Source organism: Ziziphus jujuba, chromosome 6 (assembly GCF_031755915.1).
Source record: "Ziziphus jujuba cultivar Dongzao chromosome 6, ASM3175591v1".
In the NCBI taxonomy this organism is placed as follows: Eukaryota; Viridiplantae; Streptophyta; class Magnoliopsida; order Rosales; family Rhamnaceae; genus Ziziphus; species Ziziphus jujuba.
In genome coordinates this window covers 30,989,623-31,000,619 of record NC_083384.1, presented here as the reverse complement: position 1 = coordinate 31,000,619, position 10,997 = coordinate 30,989,623, and the positions used below count along the sequence as shown (strand labels likewise).

Sequence of the window (10,997 nt, the reverse complement as noted above, 5' to 3'; positions counted from 1 at the left end):
ATAAGAGGCAATAGTTTTTTAAAGTTACAATCTTACTTTGAGCAATTTTTTAAAATTAAATCTGAAGCAAAAAATATACTTTATAAATTTAAATAATTTCTCATTACTTTGTTGAGGTGTCTGTTTATTTTCTTTTACATTCTTCGAATCTTATAAAATTCAACAAAAATTTAATAATTGAAAATTTTATCATATGATATCCATATTTTTTTTATTAAATGATATGCTTATACTGTGTATTTATTTTTACCAAATTATACGTAATTATCTATATTTTATAAAATTTTGCTATTTTACATGTTAAAAATACTGTTAAGTAATATGTTGCATTTTTTAAATGTAAAAATGAACTAATCAAGGGATTAAATGTGAGTCACCCTATTTTTTTTTTTTTCCCTTTTATAAATTATGAAAAAATAAATTCATTAGAGAAACGAAATATTTAATTAATTTTTCTTATTAGAAAATATTGTTAAAAATACTTTAATGGGTTTGTTTTTTTGAGGCTTCCAATTTCAAGGAAATTGCTTGAAGGAGACACCTGGTGACAGACTGTCGCTATGGCGGCCCCCCTTATAATTCACAACCGTGTGACAGAGTCAACATGTACATGGAGAAAAAGTGTTTAATAAATTATATTTTTCTTCGATCTATGTATCATAGTGCCATCATGTTTTGATCATCCTTTTTTTATTCTTCTTCACTGAGGAGAGAATTTCTGGATCTGGCATAAGTATGCTATTCATTCAAAAAGCTAGCTAATCAGAAAACTTTAAATTTGAGTCACCCTACTATTTTTATTTTCTTTTATAAAATATGGAACTGTAAAATTCATTAGAGAAACGAAATATTTAATTGATTAATTTTGCTAATTAGAAAATATTGTGAAAAAATACTTTAATGGGGTTTGTTTTTTGAGGAGTTGCAGGGAAATTGCTTGAAAGAGACACATGATGAAAGATTCTCGCCATGGTGGGCCCCCCTTATAATGCGTGACGGAGTCAACATGTAAAGTGTTGTTGGTATAACCAGAGCTTAATTTCCAACTTTTTTTTTTTTTTTTTTTTTTAATGTTAACCAAGGAGGAAGGTGTTTCATTACCCCAAAAAAATAAAAAAGGAGGAATTTTTCTTTGATCTAAATATCAGAGTGCAATCATATTTTGATCATCTTCCTTTTATCCATCTTCACTGGGGAGAGAGTTTCTGGATCTGGCATGCGAGTATGCTATTCATTCAAAAGCTAGCTAATTGGAAAACTTTGATTTAATTTTCATCGATTAATTACTCTTTTACTTGTGGATTTGCAGGTTATATTGCAAACATGGCTTCTTCTTCTTCTTCTTCTTCTCTTTCTTCGGTAGTCTCCCTTCAAGAAAAATACGATGTGTTTCTCAGTTTCAGAGGCGAGGACACCCGCAAAGGATTTGCTAGCTATCTCTATGCAGCTTTATCTGCAAAGCAGATCTTAACTTTCATGGATGATCGTGAACTTGAGAGAGGCGATGAAATTTCACCCACGCTTCGCAAAGCTATCGAGGAGTCCAAGATTTCGGTGATCATTTTCTCGGAAAACTATGCTACATCTACATGGTGTTTGAATGAGCTGGTGCAAATACTTGAATGCAAAAAAACGAGAGGGCAGGCTGTTATGCCGATCTTTTACGGTATAGATCCATCAGTTGTACGAAAACAGAATGGGAGTTATGGAGTTGCATTTGCTCAACTTGAAAACCGTTACAGAATGGAGAAGGTGAATCAATGGAGAGCTGCTTTACCTAAAGCGTCCAATCTATGTGGGTTGGATTCAAAGGATTTCAGGTAATTTAAATGTTCCATCTTAATTATTAAGGGGATGTATTAATTTAGAGTTTGATGGATTTAAAATGATTTATAAATTTTAAAAGATTTGATGGATTGTTATGGAATTTTATAGATTCCATATAGATTTTATAAGAATCCTATGAAATGTTTGGGTTTAAGCCTGAATTTTATATTGACAATTTTCTTCACAATTTCACTGTTAAAATTCCTTTAAATCCATTAAAATCCATCATTTTTTAAAGTCTTTTAAAATCAATGACTTTTTGAATACCATCAGATTTTAAAAGAATTCTATAAAATCCTAATTGAATACACATGGATTTTAATGGACTTTTATAAAATCCATTAAAATCTGAATTGAATATCATTACACTTGTATAAACTCTTTTAAAATCTAAATCGAATACCTCTAAACTTTTAAAGATTTTTAAAATCTTTCAAATTGTAAATTGAATACACCCTCTTTAAATTAAAGCCTACTTGATAATTTTCTTTTTGTTTTTTTTTTTAGTGGTTTTTGAAAGCCTTGCAAAAAAGAATTTGTATATCGTCATTTCGTTAATTATTGTCCCAATTATAAAATACCAATCCAAGATATTTGTACACTTTCAATCTTTCATTGCATTTTTTTTTTCCCTTTTCTTTGCTTGCTGATTATCTATCTATCTATCTGTAAGTTTGACAACAAAATCTGTTTAAGTTCATATTAAAATCCATGATTTTATTTTTTTCTTCTTTATATATATATATATATATTCAGACCCCTAAGACAATCTCTAAGCTAGCTAAAATTGAAATTTTTTAATTTTTTTTTCTGCTGTGAAACTCTTCTCTTAATTACATTATCAATGGAGCTATTGGCACCAAGTTTTATAGCTTGTTTACCAATTGATGAAGCAAGATAACTTTGTCATTATAGTATTGGTTGAATATATATTTATATATATGTATACTGTGCTATGATGCATGCCAATCCCGCATCATAAAGCAAGGTATCATTGTTATTACAGTACTGGTTTAAAAAATGTATTTATATACCGCTCTACTGCACATTTTTTAGCAAATGTGTATATATATAAGCTATACATGTATAAATGAATTTTGAAAGAGATAAATGAAAGTGATACAAACCAATAAAATAATAACATAACGTCACATGCGTAAACAAGTTGGTGAAAACTTAGTGTCCATAGCTTCTCTTTGTTTCTTTTTTTTTTTTTTTTTTTTTTTTTTTGGTGTTAAATTGGGGAAGAGGATTTAGGTCTATGGCATTGTTGATTACCATATGTTCTTCTATATTTTTGCTGTGTAACAAATTTAATCCCAACATGGTACAAAATGGAGCGCCACGAGAAAGTGAGGTCCAATAATGTATTAATATTTTACGCCTCCAAATAATATATATGTATACTTTTTTCTTCACAAATATATATATATATATACATATATATATATATATATATATATATATATATATGCTGGCTAGCTAGCACGCACTTTTTAAGATTTGACACAGGTTACAAACAAAATATGAAAAGTCATCATTAAGTTCATTATCTTAATGAATTAGAAAAGGATGGTGGTTCTCTATATATTTTTTCTACGAGTTATCATTAAGATGTTAGTCCTGTTTTTCTAACAGTTTTTTATTTGCTTTATGAAGTCCTGAAACCAAATTAGTTCAAAGAATTGTTGAAGATATCTCATTGAAGTTGCCTAAATATCTATCTCTAAATCATCATATCAAGGGGCATCTTGTTGGAATTGAAAGAAAAATCAAGAAGATTGAATCATTACTATCCATTGGCTCAAAAGATGTTCGCATTATTGGTATTTGGGGCATGGGAGGTATTGGAAAAACCACCCTTGCTAGTGCTGTATTTCAAAAATTATCAAATTCTCAGTTTGAAGGTTTCTCTTTTCTTTCAAATGTGAGGGAAGAATATGAAAGACATGGAATAAATCATTTGAGAAAGACGCTTCTTTATGAGTTATTAAATGATAAAGCTATTCTAAAGATGGATACTCCATTTGTAACATCACCTTATATTCTTGATAAACTTCATCGTAAAAAGGTGCTTTTGGTTTTGGATGACGTGGATAGTTCGATCCACTTAGATGCTTTAGTTGAAGGATATGATCAACTTGCTCCAGGAAGTAGAATCATTGTTACAACTAGAAATTGTCAAGTGCTCAAGAAAGTTGCTCATAATATTTACAAGGTTGAGGGATTAAGTGACATTGAGTCTCTTGAGCTCTTCCATTTACATGCTTTTGGAAAAAATTCTCTTCTGATGGATGATGAAGTACTTTTAGAAAGGGTGGCAAGTTATGCAGATGGAAATCCATTAGCTCTTAAAGTCTTGGGTTCTTTCCTTAATTCCAGAAGCAAAGAAGAGTGGGAAAGTGCAATAAATAAACTACAAAAATTTCCAAACAAGGACATTTTAAATGTGTTGAGGATTAGTTATGAGGGACTAGATGATGAAGAAATCCAAAATATATTTCTTGACATTGCATGTGTATTTAATCAATGTTTTTCTAGAGATCATGCCGAAAGAATATTAGGTTTCCATGATTCATTTGTTAAAATAGGAATAAGTGTTCTTATTGACAAGTGTTTAATTGAAAATAATGTATTTGAAGCACACAATGATCTACGGGTGCATGATTTATTGCGCCAAATGGGCCAGACCATTGTTCGTGACGAACATAAAGAACCTGGTAACCGTAGTAGGTTATGGGATGCTGAAGATGTCGGTCGAATTTTGGAAAAAAATAAGGCAAGTGTAAATGCGTTATTGATTCCTTCTAAAAATGACATAAATGTTTTACTAAATCATTTCCAGCAAACAAATTAAAATCGATGTGCACATAAAGCGTTTTTATTTATTTATTTATTTATTCTTTAATTAAATTTTCTTATACTGTTTCCTTATCTATATCAATTTCCATGTGATTGTCAGGGAACTGGAATGGTTGAAGCCATAGCATTCAATATGTCTGAAATTAGCAGAGATGTAAAAATTACTCGTTCAGCTTTCTCAAAGATGTGCAATCTACGAGTTCTCAAAATTTATTTTGACGATATTTTTGACACCAAGTTCAAACTATACCTTTCTCAAGGTCTTGATTTTTCTTGTTCCGACACATTAAGATATTTTCAATGGGACTTATACCCTTTGAAAATGTTGCCATCAAATTTTAATCCTGGAAATCTTGTTGAACTGATACTACGTGGCAGCCATGTTCAAAAACTTTGGAGTCATGAAGTTCAGGTATGCTTAACTTTTAACTTCATTTTATTGTATTAAATGTCAAGTACATGAATTTATACTTAATAAGTAGCCATTTTTCTCCATACTCCGTCGCAGTCTCTTCCAGTGTTAAGAAGGATGGATCTTAGTTATTCCAAGCTCCTTACAGAAATACCAGATCTGTCTCATGTGGCTCCGAACCTGGAAAGTTTAAATCTTGAAGGTTGCACCAGTTTGGTTCAGGTTCTTCCATTACTTGAAAATCTTGAGAAGCTTAGTTATCTAAATTTGGATGGTTGCTCCAAACTTGGAGATTTGAAAGAGATATCAAGGAGCACATGGTATTGGGATCTAGTAAAGAGTGGAGGCATTAAGAATTTTCTGAGCAATATTTGTCAGCAGAAGTTGAGATTTCTCAAAAGTTTTACAGACAATATTTTGTCTGTCTCCTCACCTGGAGCCCACATTTGCCATAAGTTTCCGATGAATTTAACAAGTCTAAATTTGTCTGGGACACCAATAGATGCACTGCCGTCATCAATTGGGAGTCTCTCTGGTCTTGTTGAATTAGATTTGTATAATTGCAAAGAACTTAAAAGTCTTCCAACCAGCATTTACAAGCTGAAATCTCTTGAAACACTAGATTTGTCTGGTTGTGTAAAACTGGAAAAGTTTCCTGAAATCCTAGAGCCTTCAGAACACTTAAAAATTGAGTCTCTCTCAAACAAGTTGTGTGATTTAACGAACCTTGAGTGTTTGTGGCTCGAAGGTTGTTCATACCGCCTGCTTTGTTAATGTTGGAGGTCCAATATTGTGAGAGCTTGAAATCACTAGCGGATCTTCCATTATTTTGTAGAAGTGTGAATGCAAGGCATTGCACATCACTGGAGAAAATATCAGATTGGCCTGCATTCCAACACGAACTGATAAGCTCTGGCTTTTACGACTTCCCTACGTTTAGTAGATCTGTTGACTTTTTCGGCTGTGGAAAGTTGGATCAGAATACACGCAACACAATCATCACTGATTATGCAATTTTTAAAATGCTTGAACCTGTATGTTTATCTCTCTCCCTAGCTAATTGCCATTTAACAAGTTTTTGTTATCCAGTTGCCTAATTTTCATTCCTGGTACAGGACAAATCAGATTTCAAATTTTATTATCCGGGTGATGAAATTCCAAAGTGGTTCAGCTATCAAACTTCAGGGAGTTTACTGGAAATTAATAAGCTTCCTCCATTATCGAAGAATGACAACTTCTTGGGTTTGGTTGTTAGCGTTGTTCTTGATCTGAATAAAATTACACCTTCTGCAACTATTTCAATTAATTTTAAACTCAATTTTATAACAAATGATGATGATTGTCCTCGTGAGTTCCGGTCAAGCCAGGGTTTTGAGGCAGACAGAGAATGTTTAGATCAACAAGTGATGCGGTATTTCCCAAAAGGGTTATTGCGAAATTCAAATAAACTATCTAACCTAAATTGGCCCTCTAGTTGTAGCAGTGAGGCCTTTTTGCATGTGTGGCCTTCTTTCTATGACTTAGAACTTAGGGAAGATGTCATCTTGGAGAATGAGTATTGCAAGATAAAGAAGTGTGGGGCTTGGTTGGTAAACAAGGAAGATTTAGAGAGGCTTAATGCAGAAACTATTAAAAGTAAGAGAAAGAGACGAGGCTTTGATGATGAATATTGTGAAGCTAGTGTAAGTGATCAATTTGTATCCTCTGGCTCTCGTCAGGAAGAAGGCGATGATGAATCACATCCTTCCATTAGTTCAAAGAATTCAGGCTTATATGATGTCACTAGTGACTTACAATTACAAACAAGGGTGTGAACTTGAGTTGGTGAATGATGAAGATGCAGAGCACTTGGATGCTAAAGACAGAGACATAATATCCTAAGATTACTTCGGTGAAAATGAACAATGTTCTATGACTCCTTAGGTAAATCAATTTAAAGACACAAATTTAATTGTACAAGTTATTTTTCTGTAAGCATTTTAAGGTATTTTAATTATATTAATTTGTATGCTAAATTTACAAATTATAAGGTAATTTGAAAAGGAAAGCCAATTAATTTCTTCCATTTGAAATGATATCGGAAAAAGATAATGCTTACTTGTTACAGAAAAGTACTTTTTCTGAATTTTTTATGTGAAAATGGTGAACATTCTTATCCTCAAATTACTTGTCTCTCAGTTTCAGGTTACGAAGAAACTCTGTGAGCTATGCAGGCACCACAACACTTAGAAAAGCCCTCTCTCTTTTTACAGCCGCTGTATTGAAATTGGTATACCCTGTTTGTGTGCATATATCCATATGAATTTCTTTAAACATTCTTAACTTATCTTTCTTTGTGTCATGTTATAAATGTACTTCAAAGGCTTTCCTCTATTTCAAGAAAAATAGAGTTAAAAGGAAAAAGGAACAGTATTCTTGATCTATTTTTTATTTTATTTTTTTTCCTACTTCCTATCAATTTGGCGTTATTCTCTGCCTAGTGGCTGATAAAATGTGTTTGTGTATAGTTGGTGATCATTTTTATGTTTGGAAATTGTTTGCTTGAATGAATACTATTTTCATCACTAACAAATAGTAGACTTAGCATATGGATTTGTACTTGAATTTTATAATGTCAATTTGGTATGTGTTTGTCCTTTAAAACAGATATGGCCATTCAGAAATGGTCTTATAGGCTTTTAAACTTCCATTAATCCTTCAGATGGTGGAACTCTTAATTCCATTTGTTCCTTGTTTTTTTCACATCCTGAAAGTACTTAAGATATAAAAGACAGGCCTTTAAAATTAATAAAAAAAAAAAAAATACAAATCAAGTTCACCGATGCAAGATCTGCAAAAATGTCTCAGATTCTTCAAAATTTGCATGTGGAAAGGATGAGCACAACTAAAGCAACAATTGTTAACGGTTTTGGTGCTCTACAATATTTCTGTATTATGCAAGAAAATGAACATTCGAGAGAGAGAGAGAGAGAGAGAGAGAGAGAGAGAGAGAAGAGAAGCTAGAGGAGTGAAATTGTGTGTGAGCTCAGCTCCTTTTCATTCAATATAACAATATTTATCCAAAAAATGCTTACATCATAAAAAATGATCATTACATTTCTGTTAAAACAAAATATTCTCTCACTCACACTTTCATGCAAGCACACACTCTTTCAAGTCACATTGACACCTGGCATATAAGCCAAAATGAGAATACACCTATGTAGCTCACTTATCCTCGTCACTCTTTGTTTCCACATTAGCACAGGGGTTATATTTCAACACTCCCCTGTAACCTCTGTGCTGAAATAACTCCTAGCTTGTCTCTCAAGTAATTAAACCGATCCTTTGGTAGAGACTTAGTAAATATGTCTGCAATTTGCTCCTTAGAGACACAGTATGTCAAGTCTACAATTCCATCTTGCAAAGCTTCTTTAATAAAATGATACCTCCTGTCAATATGCTTGGTTTTCTGATAAAAAACTGGATTCTTGGTAATGGCACTGGCTGAGGTATTATCATAATGCAAAGGAGTGGCTTTAGCTTGCATTTCACCAAATTCTTCAAGTGCAAACCAAAGCCATATTGCTTGTGCAGTTGCTTAAGATGCACTGATATATTCTGCCTCAGCTGTAGAGAGTGCAACACAATTTTGCTTGACCGAAGCCCGTGAAAACACCCCACTTCCAAAGCTGAAAGCATACCCTGATGTACTCCTCATGTCATCCATAGATCCACTCCAATCATTGTCACAATATCCCACTAACACAGGCTGTTTTCTTGTGTTTTGTCCAGTCTCATCATATCTTCCATAAAACTTACTACCTCTATCAGACCTCAGAGTCTTTATCTTCTTATTCTTTTAAAGCTCTATCTTTACCTTAAACTCCTTAAAGGCAACTAAAGAATCCGACTTCTCACGGATAAGCTCAATATGTCCATAACGAGAGAAATCATCAATGAAAGTAATAAAATACCTATGACTACCCAAAACAGTTGGTGTGAAAGGTCCACGTATATCGATGTGGATTAATTCCAAAACATCTCCACACCTTACTATCTTATCCTTTCTAAGCTTAGAAGTTAATTTCTTTTTCACACATTCAACATAAGTCGACAAGTTGGAAAAATTAAGATTAGGAAATATTCCATCCTTCACTAATATTTCCATTCTGTGCCTAGAAAAATATCCTAAACACTTATATCATAACATTGAGGAATTATTATTAACTCTTGGACGTTTAGAAGCAACAATAGGGGCAACAATAAAATTAACAGAATAATTAGGACTATTATTAAATAAATCAAGTCTATATAAATTGCCGCATAAAGTTCTAAAACCAACAACTTTACTATCCTTATACATCTCAACTTTGTTATTTCCAAACAAAAAACTAAAGCCTTAACCATCCAAAAGTGAAATAGATAATAACTTCCTCCTAATGGAATGTACATATGAAACTTCTTGTAATTCTAAAACATATCTAGTAGCAAGTTTCAACTTGATTGTTCCCATGATATCCACCTTCACTCTTGAGCTATCTCACATATAAACATGCTGCTCAAGATTGGTTGTGTCAGGACCCATCTAAAATTCCTCACCGGAATCCTAGACAACCCCTGATCCTAGGGAAACCCTACTGGACCTTCCAATGGAAAATCCTGCAGAACCTCCCCTAAAGGTTGGACTTACCACAAATTTCCTGCACTGAAAACACACTTCTATATACTCCACCTTATTCCTCCCACATGACTACAATTTAATTCCACAAATTTGCAGCACTCCAAATGAATAATAAGAAATCAGTACATAATTAATAAATAAATGTCCAAGACAGTATACAGAGTTTCATAGTGTACAATTAAGTATGGAAGTTATACAACAAGGATGAAAGAAATATTACAATAGAAATAAATTAAAATAAAGAGAACTCCTTGAAATACGACAGCAACGAAGATTAAGCTCGCTCCGGACGAACGTATACCAATCCTTATACCTAGGGGAGCGGAATTTAAAAATATGAGATGCTAATCATCTCAGTGAGTGACCTTATCTACTATACAATTATAATATTAATAATATAATAATAAAAGAGATTTAATTAATCAATGCCAAACAATTAAATAAATAATTACAATAAATATTTGAAATAATGTTTTCTCTCAAATGGAAAAGTTCCCCTTTTAAAACATTTTCACAAAACCCAATAATTGTACCCCAAAAATCAGGGAATAATTAATTAAATAAATAATTAAATAATCCAAATACGAATAAAATATAATGAAATATAATAAAATAAATTTAGAATACTTGCATTAAACGAATATAACATAAAAGAGAAATTCAATATATAATTCATAACATTTGATTTAATAGACTAAATAAATAGTGTAAAAAAATATAATCTAAATAATTATAACAATCATGTAAGATAAGTGGTAAAAATATTATAAAATTCATTTTGAAATATTCAACCAATCTATATAATAAAAATAATATGGCAAGATGCATTCTAAAAAACATTAATTTAAAATAAGTGACATAAAATATGAATAAATACGTTTTAGAAAATACTAATTGTAAATAGGTGATAAAATAAGTTAAATACATTTAATCCAAATACGGCTTTAAAACTTTAGGATTTGAAATTTATTTCTGAGAAATAATACTTGACGCACCACACTATATACCAGCGATGCCCTATGATATCCAGTGTCCCGATCACCATCTAGCGGGAGGTTAAGGAGAGAAACTTGCATACGGTCGCTTCGGCGTCCCGACAGCGTCGCTGCTTAAACTGTCATCCTGGCCATGGAGGGGGGCGGCTTATGGCCAATATCAAACTTGCCTACCCTTGGTCCGATGGTAACTCACGGGAGACATTATACCAAAACAATAACCATATTATTTTTAAAA

At 32.2% G+C, this 10,997-nt stretch overlaps 1 protein-coding gene across 4 annotated transcripts; it reads left to right on the top strand.

Annotated features, from left to right (window-relative positions):
• The first annotated feature begins 647 nt into the window (after positions 1-647).
• Positions 648-7,522, top strand: LOC107435897 (disease resistance protein RPV1-like). Of its 4 annotated transcripts, XM_048463358.2 has the most exons (9): positions 649-733; positions 929-1,022; positions 1,149-1,222; positions 1,310-1,820; positions 3,487-4,606; positions 4,790-5,101; positions 5,198-6,135; positions 6,217-7,024; positions 7,280-7,522. In XM_048463358.2, the coding sequence occupies exons 4-7, from the start codon at positions 1,324-1,326 to the stop codon at positions 5,873-5,875; spliced, it is 2,607 nt and encodes an 868-aa protein (XP_048319315.2). In that variant the 5' UTR covers positions 649-733; positions 929-1,022; positions 1,149-1,222; positions 1,310-1,323; the 3' UTR covers positions 5,876-6,135; positions 6,217-7,024; positions 7,280-7,522. The 4 variants fall into 4 exon arrangements, with proteins under 4 accessions (XP_048319316.2, XP_048319315.2, XP_060673986.1 ...); XM_048463359.2 differs by lacking the exon at positions 1,149-1,222 and having other exon boundaries at positions 648-733; XM_060818003.1 differs by having other exon boundaries at positions 667-1,022.
• The last annotated feature ends 3,475 nt before the right edge of the window (positions 7,523-10,997 follow it).